Source organism: Leptonychotes weddellii, chromosome 1 (genome assembly GCF_054177405.1).
Source record: "Leptonychotes weddellii isolate Sample4059 chromosome 1, ASM5417740v2, whole genome shotgun sequence".
Lineage (NCBI taxonomy): Eukaryota > Metazoa > Chordata > Mammalia > Carnivora > Phocidae > Leptonychotes > Leptonychotes weddellii.
The window spans coordinates 16,994,139-17,019,041 of record NC_138369.1 but is presented as its reverse complement, the minus strand read 5'-3'; the positions used below and the strand labels follow the sequence as shown (position 1 = coordinate 17,019,041).

Genomic DNA, 24,903 nt, shown 5'->3' with positions numbered 1-24,903 from the left:
TACTACATACCTGCTGCAGTTAAAAGGACTGACAAGTGATAAAGAGTATCTGGAATTCTCATATATTGCTGTAAAATGGCACCCTTAAGAAAACCATTTGGAAATTTCCAATCAAGATTAAAAAAACACTGACTCTATGACTCAGCCATTCTACTCTTTGGCATTTGCTAGAGAACATTGAAAACCTATGTCCACAAAAAGGGTTGCTCAGAAGTGTACATAGTAGATGTATTTATAAGAGCTTTAAAAATTGGAAAGGATCAGTATATATCAACAGGAAAGCAGATAATGGAACTACAATGTATTTGTACACTGGAATACTACTCAGTGATAAAAAAGGTACAAAGATTTGATTCTCACAGCAACACAGATGAATCATATAAACAGACCGAGAGAAAAAAGGCAGACACAAAAGAGTACATATGATATGATTCCATTGATAGAAAGCTCTAAAAGAGGCAAAACTAGACAATGCTGATGAGAATCAAACAATGGTTGTCTCCAGGAGGTGGGGAGGGGGGTTACTTTCAGGAGTAACAAGAAAGTTCTATGTCTAGATTTGGGTGACGTTTACCTGAGTGTACACGTTCGTCAAAGTCCACAGAATCATGCCCCTAAAATCTGTGCATTTTGTAGCGTGTGGAATACCACTCAATATTTGTTTTAAAATCAGACAAGCATCAAACTTCCCTACAGCAACACTCAAGGCTAGAAGAGGACAGATAAATGTCCACCGAGTTCTGAGGGAAAGAGTGTGGGCCAGGAGGAAGGTGGTGGAAGGAGCAAGCTTCCAGTTAGGAGGTACGGGAGTGCTAGGATGTCACACACTGCATGACCTGCTGTGTGGTATAGAGGGAAGCTGTTAAGAGAGTCGATCCCAAGAGATCTTGTCACAAGGAAAAGAGGTTTTTACAAGGAAAAAAGTTCTTTCTCTTCTTTTGCCTTTTTTTTTTTTAAGTAGACTCCGTGCCCAGCACAGAGTCCAATGCAGGGCTTGAACTCAGGACCCTGAGATCAAGAACCCCACGCTTAACCCACTGTGCCACCCAGGCACCTACCTTTTTATTTTATCTCCATGAGGTAATGGATGCTAACTAAAATCACTGCACTGCCCTAATCATTGCACAATATTTATAAGTCAGACCACTCTGCTGTACACCTTAGACTTACACAGTGATGTGTGTCCATTATATCAATAAAACTGGGGTGGGGGTTGGGGAAGGAGATATATATAAAAAAAATCACAAATTAAAAAAAAGAGGAGCCCAGGGGCGCCTGGGTGGCTCAGTCGTTAAGCGTCTGCCTTCAGCTCCGGTCATGGTCCCAGGGTCCTGGGATCGAGCCCCGCATCGGGCTCCCTGCTCAGCGGGAGGCCTGCTTCTCCCTCTCCCACTCCCCCTGCTTGTGTTCCCTCTCTCGCTGTATCTCTCTCTGTCAAATAAATAAAATCTTTAAAAAAAAAAAAAAAAAAAGAGGAGCCTGTTGGGTGGAAAATTGGTGGCGGTTGGGAAGGGCAAGGAGAGAGGGACGGAAGAGGCAGGCCTCTCCAGATCGGTAGGTGGCACGTTTAAGAAGCAAGCACACACAGGGTGCCTAGGTGGCTCAGTCATTAAGCGTCTGCCTTCAGCTCAGGTCATGACCCCAGGGTCCTGGGATGGAGCCCCGCATCGGGCTCCCTGCTCAGCGGGAAGCCTGCTTCTCCCTCTCCCACTCCCCCTGCTTGTGTTCCCTCTCTCGCTGTGTCTCTGTCAAATAAATAAATAAAATCTTAAAAAAAAAAAAAAAAAGCAAGCACACTTACAGGCTCCAGGCTTATCTGGGACCCTGCAAAACTGGGATCTGAGGGCTTAGCCCTCAGTCACAAACCCCGTTCCGGAGCTCTCAGCACCATGCTGCTCTCTCAAGGGTTCCTGCTTGAAAATGGCTCAGATGGTGGGATGGTGGGCTTCGCGCACCTTCTGAGGCCGGGATCCAGCTCGCGGGTCAGCCACTGGCCACGTGCTCCCCGAGACCTCCTCAACAGAGCCTCCAAGGTATCCTGGGTTGGATCCTGGAGTGGAGGATGGGTGTTAGGGGAAGACCGGGAAATCTGAATCAACTATGGATTCTTAGTTCATAAGAAGGTATCAATATTTGCCCAGTAATTGTAAGAAATGTTACTATTTGTTACTAATTTACTTGTGTTAAATCTGGGTGTGGGACATGGAGGAACTATCTGTATTACCTTTACAATCTTCTTATAAATAAAAAGTTGTTTTAAAATGTAAAGTGTATCAAAATAAAATAACATGAAAAATTTTTAAAAAGAGCGTGGACCCCAATATACTAAAACCAGCCCATTTTTATTCAAGTAAAAAAGTTAAGAGGAAAATGCCCCCATCATTAATCTGGGTGATAGTTAAAAGATGTGTTCACTTTGTGAAAAAAATTATTTGAGATTTACCTCTGCGAAATGTGTACATTTTTCAATAAAACTTTTGTTTCATGTCTGTAAAATGAGTACATTAAAAGAATGCACCTAACATTGGATTAAATGAAAACATAAGTACAATATGTGCAATAACATATATCTATACAGTAAGAGTGTCCAGAACACAGTAAATGCTCAATAAATGTTGTATATTATTTTAATTAAAAGGATAAGATTACATCCTGAATTTTATATTTAAAAATTTGGGAGGTGGTGGGAGGAAAAAATGGACGTCTATGTGAAAAAATATTAGCCAGAGATTGATAATTCTAAAAGGTAGGTATGGGTTCATGGAAGCATTCTACTTTTTTATATGTAAATAAAATTTTCATAGCAAAAAGGGGAAGTAATCATTACAGACAAGGAGATCTTCTTATTAAGATGAGTTACATTAAAATTTGGTAAAAAAAATGGTAAAATAAGCTAATAAGACAAAATCTTTGTAATAACATTCATGGAACATGGGGGGAAAGGGCCTTGTCAAATATAAAAGAACTCAGAATATGGGGGCCACAAGTCTTCCATGAAAAAGAAAAACTGCTTAATAAAATTCCAACAATTAAAAGTAAGTCAAAAGCGACCTTTGAACACATTGGACAAAGAATGAATGCGGAATAACTAAGTGACCTCCTCTTGCCAAACAGAATTTGGACGCGATCAAACTGAACAATGTAAAACTACTAGCTAATGCTAATGTTCTCAATTTCTCAACAAGGAATCAGTCCATATGGTCTACAATGAAACTGTGGTTAATAAGAACACCATGATCCTGGAAGGCCACCAGAGTGAGTTTCAGATGTTGTGACCAAGAGGCTGCCCCAGCACCCGGTTTATTTTGCCTGGAGAAAGGATGCACCCCAGGGAGTTCCGCACCCCAGGGCCCTCAGATGCCAAGACACGGTGTCTCATGCCACCACACCTGAGGGATGGGAACCGACGTGAGTGGGTGGCGTGGCTGAACTACAAATACACGCTAGCCACCGGGCCCCTGGGGGCGTCTGCCTCCGTGTGACAGTGCATTGTGGCCATGTAGAGAACAATCCCCCCGGGACAGGTGCAGTGTGCATCGGGAAGGGCCCACCCTCCTCTCCTTCATGGGGCAAGTTTAACCACAGGGTCAGACTCTCCTCAGATTCCCTGAGACTACCGGAATGTTTATCTCTAAATGTCACTCTCTCTCTTCAACTCACGGGGATCTTTCAGGGGGAAAATCTCTTGCATGTTGAAGAAATGTCTGTGAAGTTCAAGGATTCCTTCAGTTTTACTTCAGATTCATTTTCTTCAATTAGAATCAAGTAAAATTAAATCTTCACACAAAAAAATAGACATATGGCATGATCCCATTTTTATGAAAGTATTTCTATCCCTCCTCCTATCTGTAAAAATGCATGGAAATATGTGTGGGATGCTGTACCAGAAATGTTAATGATGGTTATATTTGAATGATGCAACTGGAGCTAATACTTTTTTTTTTTTTACTTTTCTGCAATGCTTAAACTGTTTATAGGGAGTATATATTGTTTCGATAAAAGAATAAAGTGATTTTTCTTAAACAAGCAAACAAACCTGACTTCTTGGTGAGAGTCCTTGGGGTTCAAAGCCTCTATTTTACTTTCTTCTCCGGCTGCCACTGCTCCCCCCATTTCTCCCGCCTCCCTTTGCACCCACCCAGCTTTTCACCTCCCTTTGACTCCCACCTTTCTCTTTCTCCTTCTTTCCCCAGATCTAGCCCCTCTCCCCCAGACTGAGGACACCCCATCTTTAGTACTTAATCGCCTGCTGGTCCCTGGGGGTAGGGAGGCCAGGCTCCTTTCCTTTTCTGCAGGAGGTTGGGTGGAGACATTTTCAGAAGGTTTTTTTGAGAACCTCAGTGACCCTTCCTTTCCCCTCTGCCTCTCATGACCCCCAACACCAGGGGAGGAGGCGAGAGCAGCCCAGGTGGGGTGGGAGGAATGGAGAGAGAACCCTGGCAAGAAGGTAGCTCTGGGGCAAGTTTCCCCACAGGACCCGGGAATGTGGAAGAGCTTGAATCTTTCCTCAGGCTCCACATCATCCCCTCACCTCTATTCTTTTGTCTCCAACACCTTTGCTCAATATATCACCAACTTCTTAGATTTCAATATCCTATCTCAAGGGTCTCCTCTGGAGAGGGCTCACTCTCCCCTACTCTGTGCCAGGACTGGGGGAGCAGGGAACAGAGTGGCCTCACCCAAGCCATAGGACCTCCTGGCTGAGAGAGAGAGCCAGGCCCACCCAGACAAGCTGCTGTAGCTTGCCCAGGACCACAAGGTACGGGTGAAGGGGTGGCAGAGGGGCAGGGAGGGGCTGTGAGCCAAGCCACAGGAGAGACAACAATGCCCCACAGTAAATTCAGCTGCCCAAGCAAAGCAGACTGATTGGTTCAAGGACAGTCAATTCACCATGATGGGCAGCTCCGTCTGGGTGGAGAGAACCCCAAATGTTTGGCATCTCTGCTGTCAGACCCCAGAAAGGGCCAGGCTCTCTTTGGAGGACTCCAAGTCTCACAGTAGCTGGGCCAACCTAGCAGGAACCCCACCGGGTTCCCAGACAGAGGTGTCAGGGCTTCATGGGACATGGATGTGGTACTGAGGAGGAGAGCAGATACATAAGCCCAGGCCGGTCAGGACCGGGAGGAGGCCTGGGGGCGGGGGCGGGGGCAAGGCAAGGCACAGGTGGCGGTGGAAGAAAAGGGGTGTGGTGGACAGACGTCAGGACTGACCCTCAGGAACTCTTCATCCACCTCCTGCTGCAGGTGATGGGTGACAGAGATAGAAAATTCTTCACTGACTATCCCTTATACCTCTTTAGCCATGAACCATGTTAATTACTACCTTTTAAAAGTTATTGTTATTATTACATTTTAAGGTAAATAGCTGAATCCATGGAAAGGAGGGTTGCTTTCCCCATGCAAAAGCATCAGAGCCCATCTTGGCCTGTCCGGGGCTGGGAAGATGGGCAAATGTTTCCTGGGTCCGGTTTGGCAGGGAGACCCAGAAAAGGCCACACTGGAAGCAGAGACCAGCACCGTAGGTCCCATGGGACACTGCCCCGGTGCTCAGACACTGAGGGCTACCCCCAGGCCTGGGTCATGCAAGACCAGAAAGCTGGAAAAGAGACACTCCAGTAGGCTTGCCAAAACCAGCAAATGAAAATACAGGATGCCCAGTTAAATTTGAATGTCAGATAAACAACAAAAATGTTTAGTATAAGTATGTCCCAAATGTAGCACGAGGCATACTTATACTAAAAAATCATTTGTTGTTTATACGCCATTCAAATTTAACTAGGCAATCTGCATGTTATGTGGCAGCCCTACACTTTAGGAGTCTGCTGGAGAGGAAATGCCATTTCTACAATTTTCTTTTTCAGTTTTTTGTTTACATTTTTAAAACTGTTAACCCAAATTTCCACAGACTTGCGGGCCTGTAAATGCAAATGAGTTAGCTTCAAAATAACCAATGTCCCTGGCCTGCCCATCTCCCAACACAGGACTTGTCCCTCCACGATGCAGCAGTGGGGGGGTCCCCAGAAGCTGCCGGGATCTGCTCCCGTTTGGGTTCTGCGCCCACTGGCCCCTATGCCACAGGAGGGCAGTGGTTACCTGGCTGAGCCCCATGGTTGAGGCCGTGCCACTGCGCCCTCTGCTGGTGAGCCCAGACTGCAACCGGGGGGTGCCCGAGGGCTCTGGGCTCCACAACCCATTGGGTGAGAGCTCCTCCAAGACCAGAGAAAGGCCCCTTCTCCCACCTCTCCCAGAGTCCGACAGCAGATGGCCTCTCCAGCTGCCCAGCCTCCGTTCTTCCTGCTTCCTCTCTTCCCTCCTCCTGAGCTCCTTCCCGCTTTGTACGCGCTACATGAACAGGCGATGTTCAACTGTGTCTCCTCTTGGTTCCCTCCACACCAACACTCAGCCTGCCTCCGTGCTAACTGGTGGCTCCTCCAAGTGCCAGGCAGGCCAGTGTGGAAAAGCCCACAGTTACCGGTCACAGTCAGCTGTCCCTCCAGCCCCACTGCCCACACCATCCAGGTCTTCCCTTGGACTGACGGATGAGCCTGTGTCCACCGAAGCCCCCTGCCATCACCCCACTGGTTCCTCGGCCACTCTGCAGGGGCTCCTTTTCATTTTCTGTCTCCCCATCATGCAAGGCTGGGTCTGTCTTGCTGGCCGCCAGATCCTAGCATCTGGCACAGAGCAGAGTCAACAAATACTATCGAAAGGAAGATTGGGAGGCTCTGGAGGGCACGAGGGGTCTCCCTGGGTCAAAGGTAATGAGTGATTTTTTTTTTTTTTAATAAAGACACTTTATTTACAGATAGTACAAAATAAACCACAGGACAAACTACTATGCAGGGGGAGGGATGGCCCCCACAAGAACCCCCCTCCCCATCCCGGAATAACTTATGTAAAAAATTAAAAAGGCCCTAGAAGGAGGGAGGGGCGGGGCTGGAAGCACCTTTGCTGATCGGGGATTGGAGCCGGCAGTCCTCAGCCTTCCCGTTTCAGGGCGGAGTAGACCCTGGCTTGCTCCCTTCCAAGTCCTAGGCTTAGCAAGGAGGGGACACGCTGCAAGGGCAGTTGGTGGCTATTGCAGAGGCGCCTGGGCCGAGGACCCTGACTTCTGACTCTGAAGGGTTGGAGTCAGTGGGTAAGTGGCTTTGGGTGGGCATGGGGTTGGCATTATTGCAGTGCTCCAGCTGACTTCCTCCTGGCCCTGGATGCGGGTCTGCCCAGGTCCCAGGGAGCAGCTGAGTCGGGGCAGGAATGTGGGGTCCTCAAAGCGACGATGTTGTTGAATCTACCACCTCACGGCCGTTGCAAACGGTGGGGACAAACTGGGAGCCAGACCCTAGGAAAGGAAGCCAGAGATTGGGGCCAAGCCTGAGGTCCCTCCCAGAGAGTGGGCTGCAGAGGAGGCAGGAGTGTGGAGGGAGGCTTCCTCCCCCCTTCACCACTCCCTCTCCTGTCCAGCCTCATCTAAGGAGCACTCCACCTCCAGCCAAGGAATCCCAGCAACCCAAGCAGTGACCCCCATGCGGACGAGCTGAGGCGGAGCAGAGCTGCTTAGGGTGAATGCTGACCTTGGCCGAGGCTGGAGCTGGCCCTGGTGGCGGTGCTGCTGAAGCGGCTGGTGGGCGCACGGTGGCTAACCACGTTCTTCTGCGGCTGGAAAAGGATGATGTGCAGCTTGGGCGCAAAGAGACAGCCGAGCACCACAGAGCCGCTGAGGCTGACTGACACGCACATGGTGGTGGTCTGTACCTGGAATGGGTGAAGTCAAGGATGAGTCTGGCCCCAGGACCCCTGCCCAGGCTGTGGGGTTGGGGGTGGGGGGAGATGGTAAGCATCCAACGCCGGGTCTTGGTCCATTTGCCAAGCCCCAAAGGATTTCTAGGAAGGTGGGAACAGTCCCAGCGTCAGCCCGTGGACCACCTTCCCAGGGAGATGAAAATTCTAGCTGAGGGGATGAACATGCAGGGTGCAGGGGTATCTGTGTGCATCGGAGTGTATGTACTCGTGTGTGTATAAGTGTGTATCTGCATGCATATGTGGGCAGGTATGTGTGTGTGCGTGTATGCATATGCGCATGTGTGCATGTGTAGGTACTTGTGCATGTCCAGGTCAGTCCTTAACCACCTAGGATTGGCATGCAAATGCAAATCATATGCAAATGCAGGCTGAGTCCGAGCAGATTCCCTCCCCAGCGCTGGCCTCCACCAACCAGGCAGGTGGCCCAGCAGGTGCAATAGCAGCCAAGCCCAGCCGCCCTGGCCCCCAGCACTGCCCACCATACCTCTGTCCTGGGGGAAAGGGCCTTTGCAGGGGCTCTTGTCTTGATTTTCCTGCTCCTTTAATTGTTAAGATTGTCAGTTCAGACCCTGCTCTACACTCCCAAGCTGAGTGACCTTAGGCAAGGGATTGAACCTCCCTGAGTCTCCGTTTCTTCGTCTGTAAAATGGGGAGAGCCATGGAGTTTACTCCAGCATCGTGAGGACTCACCAAAATGATCCTCTTATTGTCCAGAGCTCAGCTCACCTCTCACCTCCTCAAAGAGGTCTTCCCTGACCACCGCATCTGAAGCAGCCATTGCCCCCTTGAAGCTGAGGAGACCTACTGAGATACTCAGTGCCAGTTGGAACTTTGCTTGGAAGCCACAAACTGGGACACAGTTTCCTCCTGCTTTTACCGTCCTCAGCCCTAGATCCCTGATCTGTTGCTGCTCTGTGCTTCACCTTCTCTGCCATCCCTGCTTCCATCCCTCAACCCCAGAGCTGCACAGTTCCAGGGGCCGCCATGCCACCCTCCACGGCTCTGCGGGGCATCAGAGCATTGTGCCCTCTGGGCCTGCACAGCCTGATAGCTCCGCCATTCCCACTCTCACTGTCCACCCTCACCTTTGCCTCCCTTCCACCATTTGTGCCTCCCCTACTCAACGAGGGAGGCCAGTGCCCACCCTCTGCTCCAGTCAGCCTCTGTACTGGCTGCCCCCCACTACCTTCTCCACCCAACCTATTCAAACCTGCCTATCTTGCAGAGCCCGATTCAAGGACTCCTCTTCTAAGAAGCCCTCCATGATTCTCTCTCTCTCTACACACACACACACACACACACACCCCTCCCTCTTTTGTGCTCTTCCCAGGACCTTTTGTCAACCGAAACAAGTCAGCAACATTTCCTGACTTAGTTCTTTAGTTGATCCCCTGATCACCCACCCATTAGACCAGGTCTCCCCTTCTGCAGCCAACACCTCAGTGGAGCAGGGCGGCTCATATGGACATATTTCAGCACATGCATCTCCTCGAGCTTCGAGGGTGACATCCGAGTCCTGAAATCTTAGCTCTAACTCCTCCACCTCCTTAGCCATTGCCTAAGGCCCCACTCAACCTTCCCACCTCCCCCTGGGGTCCAGTCCCAACTGGGTCACTGCAAGCTGTGTGCCCCTGGGTGGTGAGCATCCAGCCTCTTGGAGCCTCAGAGTGATCGGAAGAGTAAACAAGACACTGGGAAACAGAAGGTCCAGTGTCCGCCCCCACCCCCACTGCCACTCTGTAGCAGGTAGCTCACCCGGTAATCACTGGAGGTGACGTAGAAGATGGGCAGGAAGGCCAGCCAGATGATGCAAGTGGTGTACATGGTAAAGCCTATGAATTTGGCCTCGTTGAAGTTCTCGGGGCACTTGCGGGTCTTGAAGGCATAGAGCGTGCAGAGTGCGATGAGGAGCACGTTGTAGGCCAGTGAGCCCAGCATGCTCGCATCTCGATGGTTGCAGCGCAATGTCACCACCTCCCGCCGCTCCGGGGCTGTCTCCTTGCCCGTGCCTGGTGCCTCCACCACCAGCCAGGTGACCACAATGAGCAGCTGGCCCGAGATAAGCGCCAGGCAGATGGCCACCTGCGAGGCAGGACTGATGAAGCGTGGCCGCTGGGCTCCCTCCCGGGCCCCGCCGAAGATGCGCGCAATGCGGTTGGTCTTGGTAAGCAGGGCTGAGTAGCAGACAGAGAAGGCGGTCCCCAAACCGAGGCGCCGTAAGGTGCACACCACCGTGGATGGCTTGGCAATGAAGATGAAGGTCATGCAGTAGCAGAGGAAGACACCGCCCAGCAGGATGTAGCAGAGCTCCCGGCCCGAGGCCTTGACCACCGGCGTGGCATTGTGCCGCACAAAGACACCCAGCACAAAGAGGGTGGCCAGGGCACCCAGGCAGGCGATGGTGACAGGTCCCACGGCCCAGGCATCGCCCCAGCGGATGTACTCCTGGGGCAGCTCAAAGCAGCCAGTCAGGCTGGCGTTGGGCCAGTAGCCCAGGCCACAGTCAGCACAAGTGAACTCGTCCAGCCGGTACTCGTACGGCTGGCAGGGGATGCAGAGCCAGCAGCAGACCTCCCCTGGCTGCACGCTCTTCACCTCATTCTGGAGACAGGGCTCACTGCAGCGAGAGGCGGGCAGGGGGCCGGCCAAGGGTGAGGCCCAAGGGATGAGGCTGGTGTCCAGGGTCAGGCCTTCTGCCCAGTAGCCCACCTTCTGGTAGCGATAGCGCCCACTGCCCGCCCGCAGATAGGTGAAGATGTTGTAGCGCCCAATGCCATCACCAAAGCGGTCAAAGCGAACCTCACTGTGTGTGTCAGCCGGGCGGAAGGGGGCTGGAGTTGGGGAGGGAAGAAAGGGTAGGATTGGTGGGTAATCTTGATATGACCTCAACCGTCACCCTAGATGGAACCCAAACCCCAGACCTGAGGCCACTCCCTGTTCTTCCCAAGCCTCACCTCAACACCAAAGCTGGCCTCCCCCCACCAGCTATTTTTCTAGATGAGAAGCTACAACAAATCTCAACTCTAAACCCCAAATAGAACCCCAACCTCAAAGCCCAGGCAGCTCCACAAACCTAATGCCCACACCAACCCCCAACCATGACTCCCCAAAACCTAGCCTTACACTTAGTCTCCAGTACCTTCCAATCCAGACCCCAACCTTATCAGAACACACACCACAGCCCTCTCTCCAGACTTAACAGGGACTCCCTCACAGCTAAACTCGGCCTCAGGTCCAGTCCTGGTCCCACTTAATCCTCTCAATGACAAGCCAGCCCCTCTGGTCCTAATACTGACCCCAATCCTAGCCGAACCCCAACCTCAGTGGTCACCTATAACCACTGATGTTCACCAGGATGTGCTCATCAGGCAGCTCACAAGACACTTCTACTCCCCGTCTCTCCTTGCCCAGGAACCTCACATCTCCCAGCCAGGCTCAGGAGGAAGCGGGACCCCTGTCATCCCAGGTCCCAGTGAGAAGTTGGGATTTGCACTAGCAGATGATGTGCTTAAGGCCCCATGGTGAATGGTGCAGCCTGGAGTCCCTTGCAGGTCCCCGCAGGCCCTGCTCCTTCCAGCCAGCCTCAAAGTCCTCAGCATCCAACTCGAGCTCTCCCATAAATCCCACCCAGCCCAACGGGCTGAATGGAGCCTTGCTCTAACAGCAACCTGATGCACCTGAATCCAATCCTAACCTCTCCCCCAATTTTCCCACAACTCTGAATGTCAATCTCATTGGAATTATTATTCGTCTTAACCCTGGGCCACTAGGCTTTGGGGGCCCTGGCCCTCTCCCACTGCTCCTACAGTGACGCTTCCTGCAGCACAGTGATGATTCAGATGCATTCATTGTTCGTAAAGCTGGAATGCTGACTAAAATAAATTTTGGTATGGGGTCGCCAGTGTGGCTCAGTTAAGCGTCTGACTCTTGATTTTGGCTCAGGTCATGATCTCAGGTCATGAGATCCAGCCCTGCATCAGGCTCCATGCTCAGCGGGGAGTCTGCGTCTCTCCTTCTCCTTCTGCCCCTACTCATGTGCACTTTCTCTCTCTAAAATAAATAAATATATATTTTAAAAGTCTATAGGGGCACCTGGATGGCTAGGTCAGTTGAGCATCTGCCTTCGGCTTAGGTCGTGTCCTGGGGTCCCCGGATCATAGGCTCCCTGCTCAGTGGGAAGGCTGCTTCTCCCTCTGCCCCTCCCCCACTCGTGCACGTGTGCTCTCTCTGTCTAATAAATAAAATATTAATAAACAAATGTCTATAAAAATAAATTTTGGTATGAAGAGACTGTGGCCATCCTGAATGAAAAATCAGGTCTAGGAATAGAATTTTCCCAGAAAATGGAGTGTCCCCTGATGCTCACTTTCAACCCAGCCTTATTCTGACTCTCACTGTTTTGCTTGAAGGGCCCCAAGTTCCCACTCCCTGCATGATAAAGAGGCAGGAGAGAGAGAGAGAGAGCAAAGCCTAAGCAGGAACTAGAGACCCTCAAAGTGTAGGACCAGGCCAGAAAGAGGAAGCCCAGTCCTGGCTCCAGTGGGAGTGCTCCCTGTCTAGGCATCCTCATCCTGGGTCTGCCAGCCCCTTTGGGGCCCCCCTACTTGCTGTAGGCTACATTCTCTTAGCCAAGTAATGGAATGTGGGGGACTGCTCCCTCTCATCCTCCAAAGGCCAACAGCCCGGTGGCCTCTGGCCAGCCCCATTACCATCAAACTTGACATTGAGCACGAAGTCCTTGTAGAGCCGGCGCCCATTGACAGGCCGCATTGCGTCGCAGAGTTGGGTGGTGTTGGGGCAGAGGGCTCGGTGCATGTTGTGCAGTGCATGGGCCATGGCATACACCGCATTGACCACAAACATGATCTTGGACTCTTGCTCAAAAGGCACGGCCCGCAGCGAGTGGGCTGCACAATCTCGCCGACGGAAGCTACAGCGGAACCTCTGCTCCCAGAACTCGCGGAACCAAGGGTTCCGGCTGTTGTTCCAGGGGTCCAGGCTCTGGAAGTAGGAGGCGAAGTCGCTGATGGGATAGGAGGCCAGCTCGATAGTGATGGCGCCCTCAGCGGCCCCCTCGCTGCCTGCCACCACGCTCTCCAGGGCCCCCCAGCCATCGCTAGCCACCCAGGTGAAGCTAGCGTTGAGGCGCTGGGTGGCCGCGAGGAGCTCGCGTGCATCCTCAGAACGGGTGAACAGGACAGCCACACGGGCACTGGGCTTCTGCAGCAGGGCTCGCACCACCCCCTCAAATGCTGCGTGGCTCATGGCACGGCCCACCTTCTCTGAGGTGGCCACGCAAATGTTGCGGGCGCGGGCCTCTAGCTCAAAGGCTTCGATGCCTGTCTCGCCATAGTCACCCTCGGATGCCACAGTGGACACATAGGTCCAGTTGAAGAAGCGAAGGATCTCAGCCATGGCCTTGGCTTGGAAGAAGTCGGGGGGCACTGTGCGGGCAAAGTAGTCATAGCGGGACTTGTCGCTCAGCTTGGCACTGGTGGAGGCATAGCTGATCTGTGGGATCTGGAATAGCCGCAGGAGGTTGGCCACCTAGGGGAGAGGTGGAGCCGGCAAAGATCAGAGATCAGGTCAAACTCCAAAGACAGATGTGTTCCTCACAGCTACACCACCTTGGGATCAAGTGTCTGTGTAGTCAGCCTTGAGGTCTTCCTCACCCCAAAGACCTATATTCTGTCTTGATGTGTCTTGCCTCTGGGGGCAGGGAGTTTTCCACCCCTTCCCAAGGGCTGGTAGAGAGAGGACCTAGGGCTGAGGCACCAGGCTCCTGAGCCACACCAGAACCCCTCTATTGTCCCCCTTCAGATGCATAGCAGTAGCAAAAGTAGGAAGGTCCAAATCCAGGCCTGGGAAGAGGCTGGTACTTGGCTGCAAAGGGCGGGGAAGGGGCACTAACTGGCATCTGGGATGCTCAGGGCTCTTAGGCTCTCTACCTATGTGGAGCAGGTATCCTTTTCCCAGAGTCCATCCTGATGGAATGATGGAGAAAGAAGGAAAAGTCTTCCCCAGGAAAGAAGACCCAGATCTGTGGGACCTATGGCCCTGAGAGCCCAAGAGTTGGTCTCCATTGGATGGCTGAGCTTGAAATAAACAAGGCTTCCTGCTTACCACTGACTGCCTGGGTCCTGACCCCAAGAGTGGGGTCCAGATAAGGACCTGGTGGGATGGTTAGGTGAGAGCAGGACAAAGCCCAGTTTCCACAGGAGGGAGCTAGGTCCTGTCTTTGCACCTCGGACACAGGCTCTTACTCTGACCGTCTCAACGCCCTCTCGTCTTGTACTTTCTGCCTCTGTGTCCCTGGGCAAGTTAGCAAACCTCCCTGAGCCTCAGTTTCTCATTCCTGCCTGACAAGGCTGCTGAGCAGATAAAAATGAGAATCCCTGTGAGGCCACAGTGCCTGGCATATGGAAGACTAGAGGGATTTGGGCAGGAGAGAAAGGGCAGGAATGAGGAATGATGAACAGGCAGGTGCAGCCTAAGGATGAAGGGCTGGGCCTTGTTTTGACTCAGACAAGGAAAAAACAGACCGATGTTGAAGTGTGGGCCCTGCTACAGGAGGCAGACAGCTTAGGGTGGGAGGAAGGTAACCGGGCTCCTGGAGATGAATGCATGGAGCCCTGAAGAGAATTGTGGAGAGGGTGGATGCTAGGAAGGCATCCCAGAGGCCCCTGAAGACGACAGCAGGTGGGAGGCGGCAGATGTAGGTGCCGACGCAGCCACACCTAAGCTGCTACCGGCCATCTCCGGTAGCTGGGACTAGCAGAACTGGTAATTCACTGCCTGCAGTAGGGGGATAAGCAGGACTACCTGATCCCAGGCCAGAAGCTGCCTCCATGGTTCAGACTCCTGCTTCATTTCTCCTGAATAAGCAAGCATTCCAGGTCAGGGGTCCTGGCCCTGCCTCTGATTGCAGTGCCCTCAGCCCAGTGCCCTCAGCCAGCCTCCTAAAAGAAGCCAAACCCCAGCCAAGGCCTTCCTTGCAAATCCCGACTCTGATCCCAGTTCTGGCCTCATCTGGGAGCCTATTCTGGACACCAGGCAGGTAAGGGTCCAGGCAAGAGGTGGGACCCAGTCTGGGAATGGGAAGATCCCACCTGGGCTAAAGCAGCCAGGCATGCCCAGGGTTATCAGCTGGGCCAGTACCCTCTGCTTACCTCTTGTGAGAAAGCAGGAGGAGGGAGAGCCTTGTTCCCTCACCTTGCCATCCCTTCAAATCCTGTACACCCTGAGGACCCAAGGAGACCCTCCCCCTGCCACACACATTCTGCTTCTCTTCCACTGGGGTCCCCAACCCTGTTTCTCTTCTCTGGGCTGCTCTTGGCTTCTATCTTCCACCTCTTTCCAGCCCATGGAGAGATGATCTGACAGAGCTGGAGGCCCTTGGGCGAGGGCACTAGCGGAATGTCTTCACTTTGCCAGCACCCACCATCTATAAAATGGGGTACTAATAACAGCAGCTAATATTGAGTATGCCTCCAATACATGGTTTTCATGTATTATCCCATTGAATTTCCAACACAACCCTAAGAATGGCAAGTGTTCTGAGTCCTGTTATCTCTAAGGAGGAAACAGAGGCACAGAGGGAGAAATAACGCCCAGAGTCACGTAGTACACAGGGGAGCCAGGGTTCAAACCTGGAGTTCTGACTCAAGAGGCCTGGCTACTAAGCTTCACAGGGCTGTTTAACCTCAGGTGTGTGTGTGTGTGTGTGTGTGTGTGTGTGTGTGTTGGAAGCGGGATGTTTTCCTTACACTGTGTGTGTGTGTGGGTGGGTGGGTGGGTGGGTGTTGGAAGCGGGATGTTTTCCTTACAGTGTGTGTGTGTGTGTGTGTGTGTGTGTGTGTGTGTGTGTTGGAAGCGGGATGTTTTCCTTACACAATTGCTAAAAATCAACCCCCATTATGTGACAGGGGCACTTTCTTAGTATTCCACAAAAAGCTACTTAAAGGAAGCTCCTAGCGCCTTTTCAAATGCATGGCAGCCTGGAGCCCCTGCTCAGAGGGAATTCTGGGCTCTGCCTCCAGACTCCCTCCCCAGCCCGCAGTTGGGCAGCCCCCACATACCTGGATGGAGACATCGCTGTAGGAGCCGCCAATGACACCAGTGATGGCAGTGGGAGCATCGCCGTGGGTGGCGTAAGAGCCGTCGGGGCAGATGTGGCGTGAGCCATCGGCGCCACGGCTAAGCGAGGCACGCACGAAGTCAAGCGCCTGCTCCAGGGCATGTGTGTCCTTGGAGCAGCTGTCGAGTATGTGCGCGCCCAGGCGCACACCCGGCAGCAGGCGTGGGTCACGGTTGATGCGGTCCAGTGCAAAAAGCATGGCTTCCAGGCGCTGGATGCCTCGATGCTCATTGACAGGCCCACACTCCTCTGCTGGGCCACCCTTCTGGTGTACCGGGAACAGCCCACCCAGGACCAGGTCCCCCTCCAGGGTCAGCATCTTCTTGGCAGGGCCCTCAGCCACAGCGCCCCATAGCAGCAGTGCCAGGAGCCCAAGCAGTGATCCCATAGTCCCAAAGGGGATGGATGGGTCCAGCAGACCCGGGCCTCCAGGGAATGAGGGTAGAAGCAGCAAAGGCAAAGAAAGGAGGAAACAGGGACCAGAAAAGGACAGGCAGGAAGAAAGATAAGAAGGGGCCCAGCTCCTGCAGAGAAAGAGACAGACAGACAAACAGGGAGAAGTGGAACCCAAGAGTGGCTACTCCTCTGACTCTGCCTTCCCCAATTCCCTTCCCTCGGGACTTTTCTAGGGAGCCAGGGAGAGGTAGTATCACAAACTAGGCTGAGAAGCTCCCGGACATCCCTTGGCCTGTTTCTCAGTTTTGCCCTGATCTGGGTCTGTAGATGGGCTCTGTGCCCATTGAATACTCAGCAGAGAGGGAGGGAGGCAGAGAGAAGTCAGGAGACCCCAGCCAACACCAATCCTGCTATAAATCAAAGAGTGTACAAGACCTTGCACTAACTTCCTAGGACCCCAAAGTCTATGCCTTTACAGCACAGGCCAGGTTAGAGTATAAACTTGGGGGTCTAGTCCCTATCCTGAGCCTTGCATTTCCAGAGATGGGCAATTGTGACTGAAACCCACCAGGGAAGAGGGAAGGAAAGGCCTCCAAAGGGTAGTTTCCAACATCTAGAGAGACTGGAGCCCAGGTGAGCACCCAAGGGTCCTAGCCCCTAGTTCTTAAAAATCCATCCCAGAGCCCCCTGACTGAGGAAGTAATAGAGACTCTAGGCCCTGGGAGTTTGACAGCAAGGTGGAGAGGTTGGCCCCAGGGAGGGACACTGAAGTGACCACAGGTCTTAAATCAATAGGGAAAGTAGATGCGAGCATACATGTGTCCAGGGTCAGGGGCAGTTCATCTGGTCAGAATCTCAAAAGAGTGCTCAAGGTGAGACTTTTGGACACCTTAGCTCTGCATAGAATGCTGTTTGAGACTTTATGCCCCTGTTTTTTCTTCAGCTCAGATCCAAGCAGAGAAAGTCATCATCTCTAATCTCCCTATCCTCATCCTCTCCCCATCCTGTCCGCCCTGGCCCTGGCCCTCGGGGACTCCTCCTTCCCTCTTCCACTCTGCACTTCATTTGTACCCCAGCTACCCTCCCAGATGCCCACCCCACAAGGCTCTCACATTCATACAGGCTTGGGAATGCTAGGAGAAGGAAACTGAGGCTGAAGAAGGACAGCAACTAGTTCAAGGACCCCATGTCCTGGTCAGAGAGACTGGGATTCTTCACTTTGTCCCTCAACTCCTCAGGGTTAATCTCTCCTTGGTGCCAGGGCAGGGGGACTGGGATCCTGTGGGTACTCGGAAAGAAGCAGCTCAACCAGGCAACCAGGAGAGAGAGGCAAGCATGAAGACCAGGACAGATGGTGAAGGGACCCAGATGGGGGCTGAGGCCCAAACTGGTCAAGACCACAAGCCTCCCACAGGGGCAGCCAGGACCAAAATCCAGACAGGGACAATACCCTGAAGGGAGACAGAACCCCAGAGGGGGGCAGCCAGGGGGCCTGGGCCACGAAATCTGGGCACGGAGTGATTGAGCCCAAGAGGCTGACACAAAGAGGCACAGACAGAAAGACAGACCAAAGGATGGAAGGAGAGGAAGAACGAAGGAGCGTGATGCAGGGTGTGCGTTCTCTGGGGAAGAAAGGCGGGATGACTGGGGCTGTCTTCCCGCTTCCCGGATCTCCTGGCGAGCACTGTCTGGACGCCTCGGCCGGGAGCCCCAGAACTCGAGGGCCCGCGGGTCTCCGGGACATGGGGTCAGGATTGATAAGGTCGGCGGAGGCCGCGGCACCACGGGCTTACCCTACCTGGCGTGCCCGACTCCGGCGCGGAGAGAAACGGAGAGGAGCCGGGGCGCAGGGTTCCAGCTCTCGCTCGCAGGCTTGCTCCCTTGCTCAGCAGCTCTGCGCTCTCCGCCCGCCCGCTCGCCCGGCCGCTTTCAATCGCAGCCCGCCCCGCCCCTGGCCCTGGCCCGCCCCCAGCCCCTCCTCCCCACTCCGGATCTCCCGCTCCCAACCGGCCTCCGCCTCCCTCCAGACTCCTGCACACAGCTCCTCGCCCTGCGCCTCTGGCTCGGGTTCTTCGCGGGGCTTCTGTCCCGGAGCTGTCCACCGCCTGGTGCTGAATCCTCGGGCGCTCCCGCTCTGCGCAGGAGCAGGTGCCTATCGTCCCCCTCCACCCCGTGGTCAGATTGCAGCCCACAGAGCAGCGGGCACAGGACACGGGGCCAGGAAGGTCACTGAGCCCCAGGAGGTGCGCACAGTGTTATGGGGTCCCATCTTTGAGAGCGGAGGGGCTAGCTTGAGGGTTGCAAGGTGCCATTTGGAGATAGGTAAGGGGGCACGTGGGAAATAGGTAGAGAGCTTAGCCTGCTGGGACAAGTCTGTCCCCATCCTCACATCCATTCTCTTAATCCACAGACTGCAGCTCAGTCCACATGCCAGGCTTGGGGTAGGGGCACGTATCTTTGGCCCCATGTGAGAGCTAGGGCCTGAGTCACTAGGAGGAAGAGATGGGGGGTGGGTGGTCAGAGGAGGACGGGGCCTCCTCTTCCTGCAGACGACCTTTAAAGCTGCTACCCACCTCCCCCCACCCCACACACACACACAGCCCTGACCTCCTCCTCCACCAACCTCACTAATCCCCACCCTCACGTACAAAGGGCATTTATGGCAAAGAGATATCAACCTGGGGTGTATGTGTGGGGGGGTGCTGCAGGGCCAGGGACTAGGGTCAACCCTAAGGCACATGCTGGGGCTGGCAGGGGGGGTGAAGAAGAGGCTCCTGAAACTGGCTGCTGCGTAGGAGGAAATGGGAGCTGGAGCCCAAGCAGAGGGAGGACAGCTCTGAGAAGACGCTCTTGACTCTTCTTCCCTCCTGCAGCAGAATGGAGGATGCCCCTGGGTAGAAGGTGGTGGATAAACTGCAGCACCCAAATGTGCTGAAGGGTTTGGAGAGGGGGCTCGCACCCAGGTTTAGCCTCAGAGCCTGCACACACACCAGGTGCTAAGGCACACAGCATCCCTACACATGCTCCCCCGGCACTGCCCTTTCTTCCACAGGTGTCAGTACAAAGCTAGCTCAGACACATGCTAATGAGCACATGCCAAGCCCAGGTCCCTCTGGCACATACACCTACATGTGCGTGTCGCAGTTAAGGGGGAGGGGTGTCGCCAAGGAAGGACAGGCTTTTTCTCTGGACACAGAAACCCAATGCCCCACTGTGCTGGGAAAAGCACAGCTGTGAAACAGACAAACACATCAAACCCAAACAAACCCAAACTCCACTGCTAATGGGAGGTGAGATGACAGCAGGATGAGGGTTCAGAGTTGTCAGACAAGGCTGGAGAGACAGATACACTGTCTTCCAGCTCTGGCTAGTTCAAAGCAACTGCTGCCTGGGGCAGGTGAGTGATGAGCTGGGCCCTTGGAGCAGAAGGGTTGATAGCAGCAGGGTGCTGAGGTAAGAGGAGCCGCATAGCAATCCCGGCCCACTCACTAAGGTAGCCTCACAAAACACCTAGGGCTTTAACACAGCACCAGTCCCAGAGGCCCATTACGCGGCCCACAGCAAGTGGGCTACACAGTCCTGTTGCAGCGCGCGGAACTGCAGTTAGGCACCCAGCTATGCGGCCACCACTCCCAGTTGTGCACACAAAGACAGCCACCCAGCACTACAGAGCTGCACATATGGACATGGCCACACACAGAGATGTCCGTGCAACCTCACACACAGCTGTACACACAGATGCAGCAGTAACACATAGCTTTGCATGCAGACACACAACTGTATTCATCGACACAAAGTCACATACATAGAGCCATACGTGTCTACACACAGCTAAACTCACAGACACAGCTGAACTGACCTATAGCTTTACATCTGGACACACAGAAAAGTACACAGCTTTACACATGAATACACAATACAGCTGTACACAGACACATAGCTACACACAGACAGCTGTATATGGACAAAGCCCCCAGAGTGATGCTCCTAGCTAGCCAGTCTCACACCCCTATTAGTACCGCCACATACAGTTAACAGCATCACGTGCACATAACCACGTAGCCATCTGCACAAATACAGCCGTACCCAGCCCCAACCATATCCTATTGCCTGCTTGGGCCCAGCTTGCCACCACGAGCAGACGCATCCATGGTTACACACAGAACCAAACGCATGTGTGCATGTACACACACAGGTACACAGACACTGGCAGGCAAGTAGGGACAGCCTCACCTGCTGAGCAGATACCAGCATAAGCCCAGCCACACTCAAACCACAGACACAAAGGCATCCCTTGGAAGCAAAGGCAGGCTGTGAGCTCCCCACTCCTGAGCCCTGAAGGGCACCCCATGCTGGGCTCGCTCTCCCCTTGACCTGCTCTGCCTGTTGCCCAGCAGCCTGGGGGAGCCTCTGGGGCTGCTGCAATGGACGAGCAGGCATCACCTGGGGCCACAAAGCCGGGAGTGGAGGGCCTTCAATACCGCTTTCCTCCTCTCACTCCAGAGTACCTTGCCATATTTCCTCCTCCCCTCAGGCTGGGGTTACTCCTGCCCAGTCCCAGCCTATCTGCACAGGGCTCCTTGAGGTGAAATACACACACAAATGCACAGCCCAAATCCAGGTGAAACGAGAAAATCTTTTGCTTTATTCTGAGTCCTGGAAGCTCCAATGTGACTCTGAAAAAACATGTCAGAGGGGCGGTAGCCCCGGGGTCTGGGTGCAGAATACAGTCCCTGGCTCCTTTGGCCCTGGGAGCCGAGAGGCCAGTAAGAAGGCTTAGCTAGGGCCCGGGGCAGTGGAAATCAGGTCCCCCCGAGACCCCTGGTCCCAGCCTGGGCCTGAGAGGTGAAGGAGGAAGAGGACTGGAGTTCTCAGTTCCTTAGCAAATGCACCCCAGGAGGGTGCAGGCCTAGGGCTACTCCTCACCCTTCTCAGGAGTACTAGGTTCCCGGGGCCACTTGGAAGCCCCAAGGGGCTCAGCCTCAAGGCTCAGCCTTGGCTCCCCCAGGGGTCCCTCGCCTTCCAGGTCCAGCTCCTCAAAGGAAGAGCCACTGGCGCCTGACTCGCTATAGCTGTGCTCACTGCGGGTGTCACCGTCGTCCCAGCCACGGCTGCTCACCCCAGGGGACAGTGTGGTAGCTGAAGTCTCCCGGCTGCCAGGACCCACCTCCAGGCTCACAGAACTTGTGTCACTCATCGTATCAGCTCCTGGGCCAGGAAGAGGGAACACACGTTAACTAGGACCCCCATCCCCTCTTCCAGGGAGAGGACAGACACCCTACCACTTGCTCAGGAACCAGCATGCACAGTGTGCTCGTGAATAATAAAGTGGGCCCTAGCTCAGGAGGCTCATTCTAGCTGCCTTCTGCCCTGACCAGAGCTGCATGCACAGAGAGAGGGAGGGAGGGCAGCCTGTGCACTCCTCTCCCTCCCCCTGAGTTAGCCTCACAACTCCCTGTGCTCCCACAAAGCCTGCTGCTCCCCACCCCCCAACAGTCCATTAAGGACCACTCAGCCCTGAGGTGAGGAGCTGAGGGTAGAACAAAGAGATTCAAGTAATGTCCCCTCCTCCACACCTCATTTCAGGCTTGGAGAGAGGTTTGTCCAAGGCCAGCTACAGACAGTGCCCATAAGGCATGAGGACAGGAGAATGGACCAGAAGGCCTACTCTCTTGTCCCCTCCCCCATGTGGGGCTCTCCAAGGAACAGCCATATCCAGGAAGGCAGCTGGCCTCAGCCTCTGGCCCCCGTTGAGCCCTGATTTGAGGAGGCAGCTAGGGCAGGGAGAAGTGGGATGGAGAAGTCCGGAGAAACCAGCTGCAAGGAAGGAGGGTACTAGGATAAAGCATTTTAAGGGCTTTCTTCCCCTATGCCTGGGTCACCCCAGAGGAGCCCTTAATTATCCCCAACCATTACTGGTGGTTCCTGAGCCACAAAGCAGCAGAAGGGGACCATGAGAGCACTCTGCTGGCAGCTGGAAAGCCCTGAGACAGGGCTGAGGGTCCAGATCCCTCCCAGTCTGTTCCTTCCACCCTAACACGTCCTCCAGGCAAGTAGACACTTCATTTGCCCTGTCCAGGAGCAACCCCTCAATTCACCTCCCCAGATCAGAGGCAGTGACAACAGCTGGCGGGGGGTGGGAGGGGGAACAGGAAGGGACAAAGAGCTCAGGCCCACTGTGTAGGAATCCAGATTGAGAGAAGGCTGATATGCCTCCCTTCTGTGTGAGAGGGAGAGGGGCAGCTGTCAAACATCAGAGGTGAGGGATGGGCCAATTTGCCCAGATCCTGTCTCCATGGTGACGTAGCCCCAAGCCAGGAGCAGCTGGGGACTGCTTGGCATTTGGACTTGGCCTGGAACTTTCACTGCACCTCAGATGGGGACTAAAATAAGTGTGGGGGGCATTTGGGATCTGCTCCTCCAGTTCCCTCAGCCCCGAGAAGATGCCCCTTGGGTCTACTGGCAGAGGTGAGGTGGGCTCTGGAAGTGCCAGCCTACTGGCCCAGGGTCCTCTTCTTGCTGGGGACCCAGTCATGGCTCCCAGAATAGAGGCAGCCAAGAGTGAGCCTGAGCTTTACCCTGAGTTATGGGTGGTTCCTTCTGACTCTGGGGCAGGACTCCAGCCCCTTATTCACTCCTTAAATGGGGATAATCAGTGCCCCAGGGGCTGCAGGCCTGAAAGGAACAAATGAAATGGGGCTCCTAGGCCCCATTAAACTGTCATGTTCCACCAGCCCACCTCTCTTGGTCACCCAGTGGCTCTCTTGGGACCTGGGTATGGGAACCTGTCTGCTTGCCAGGAGGCTGACTCCTTCCTCTCCCAGCTCCTAGGCTAGGAATAATCAGAGGATGGAGCCCAGGGATGCCCCTTCAGGCTGCCACCCAGTATGCTAATATGAGGCCAGCCCCTGTGGGGACATGTGGACACTTCTGGCAAATAAGTCCAAGGCAGGGAAATGGCATCCCTCCAGCCCCACCAAGGTCTGCACCAGAGGAAGTTCCAGAGTCTTGGGCATGTGTCCCAGGGCAGAAAAGGCCAGGCAAGGAAGGGCAGCACCTAAGTCTCCAGGGCTGCTGGGGCAGAGAATGAAGCTGCCACCTTCACCCCAATCTCTCCCTCCTCCACTGCCCACAGCCAGTGCAAGATCAAATATTCATTGCCTCTCTGGAGCTAAATAATACATCAATGTAATAACAGGCATAAGGCAGCTAATCACCCCCTTCCACCTCTTAGCCCAAGTGGGGGACCCAGTGGGGAGGCAGTCAGGGGCAGGCCAAGCCCTGGGCAGCCAGGCGCCCAGCACACACTGCCGTGCAAATGGCATGCACCTGGCAGGCACACTCAGAGTCCTTCCTGGGTGTCAGGGCAGACCCTGTCAAAGGTGGGCAGACCCCTAACCCCCCACCGCCCCCCAGGGAGTGGGCGGGCAGGTTAGTGGGGAACACAGGCCAAGGCGCTGGGGGCATGGGACAGCCGCTGAAGCCAGCCGTAGCGGGTGCCAAGCAGTCCTTCAACACCCCTGGCAGGCGGTGTTTGGGAGAGAAGCTGGGTGGGTGGGCCAAGGACTGGAGTGTAGGCCACAGAGGGAGGTCGAAGGAAGGTCAAGACACTCTCCCTTCCTGCCCTGGAGACTGCCTGGGCTTGCTGACCTTGTGCCATGTCTTGTGCTCACAGTAGGAATGTCTGCCGGGCATTACCAGGCGGGTGGGAACAGTGCCCCATGGAGGTAATTAAACAGCAGATGAAGTTAACTGTGTTGGACACGGCCTCTAGGGAATAGAGACTGCCTCTCAGTACCCCCACCCCCCACAACATACGCCTCTCTAGGGTGACCTTGGCTATTGGAGATTGGTTGGACAGAGGAAGTCTCCCAAAGAAGGAGGGACAGCTACTCTCCTCCCAGCTGTCCACTGGGGGGAGTGGACCACTCCCACAGGTCACAGACCGCCACTGTCACACAAGGCTCCAGCAGCAGGGACTAGGGCTGGGCCCCCTGGGATGTTACCAGCAGGCCCCCTTGCTCCTGGGGAGAGCCCAGGGTCACAAGAAGTGACGGCAGGGAGGTGGGTTAAGAGCAGGCAAATTACCAGCTGGCCTGGACCTGGAGGATGAAGGCTGGCTGAGGTGGAAGGGGCAGGGCACTGATCTCCTGGCCCCCCCTGCATGCTCTCTGGTTGTTCTTCAGCAGGGAGAAAGCAGCTGTCTCTGGGTAGGGCTCCGTCCTGGGAACACCCTGTTCTCCTCTTTACCTTCCAGATCCAGTGCCAATCTTATTTCCTGTTGAGCCCCACCCAAGTGATGCCTTTCTTGAACAGCCCCATCCCCCCCTCCCATGAGCATCTGTTTCCAAGGGTACTTCCCATTGCATCTGGAGGGAATTCAGGCAGGGTCTTTGCATCTGTGTCTTTGTATCCTTGCCAGTGCTAACATATGTGAACCCAATCTGCATGGATCCACGTATCTAGAAACGCAATTCTCATGTGGGTCCTGGGGTAGGCAGGTCTCCTTCCTCCACCTCTGCCGATCTTAGCCTGGATACCCACAGTGCCAGCCCAGCCAGAGAGGAGCCT

The 24,903-nt window shown here is 54.1% G+C and overlaps 2 protein-coding genes across 7 annotated transcripts in view; both read right to left on the bottom strand.

Annotated features, from left to right (window-relative positions):
- Nucleotides 1–2,399: 2,399 nt before the first annotated feature.
- On the bottom strand, nt 2,400–20,800 carry GRM2 (glutamate metabotropic receptor 2). 2 transcript variants are annotated; one of them, XM_006750916.3, is made up of 6 exons: nt 18,131–20,800; nt 15,878–16,460; nt 12,509–13,346; nt 9,555–10,630; nt 7,571–7,751; nt 2,400–7,338 (listed from the first exon to the last, which is right to left on the bottom strand). In XM_006750916.3, exons 2-6 carry the CDS (start codon nt 16,322–16,324, stop codon nt 7,265–7,267), a joined length of 2,616 nt encoding a protein of 871 aa, XP_006750979.1. In that variant the 5' UTR covers nt 16,325–16,460; nt 18,131–20,800; the 3' UTR covers nt 2,400–7,264. The 2 variants fall into 2 exon arrangements, with proteins under 2 accessions (XP_006750979.1, XP_081674719.1); XM_081818593.1 differs by lacking the exon at nt 2,400–7,338 and having other exon boundaries at nt 7,596–8,438; nt 15,878–20,800.
- Nucleotides 20,801–20,954: 154 nt separating this feature from the next.
- The window catches only part of TEX264 (testis expressed 264, ER-phagy receptor), a 30,055-nt gene continuing 26,106 nt past the window's right edge, over nt 20,955–24,903 (bottom strand). For all 5 annotated transcript variants that reach the window (XM_081818607.1, XM_081818619.1, XM_081818602.1 and 2 more), the window contains one exon: nt 20,955–21,540. In XM_081818607.1, coding sequence (XP_081674733.1) covers nt 21,248–21,540 — 293 coding nt within the window. In that variant the 3' untranslated portion in view covers nt 20,955–21,247. The remainder of the gene's footprint in view (nt 21,541–24,903) is intronic.

Coding starts and splice junctions, on each gene's coding strand:
- GRM2 (XM_006750916.3), bottom strand. CDS start 16,324: ATGGGATCACTGCTTGGGCTCCTGGCACTGCTGCTATGGGGCGCTGTG. Junction 10,631..12,508: donor GCTCAATGTCAAGTTTGATG/GTAATGGGGCTG, acceptor CCCCAACTCCAG/CCCCCTTCCGCCCGGCTGAC. Junction 7,339..7,570: donor CAGCTCCAGCCTCGGCCAAG/GTCAGCATTCAC, acceptor TTCCTTTCCTAG/GGTCTGGCTCCCAGTTTGTC.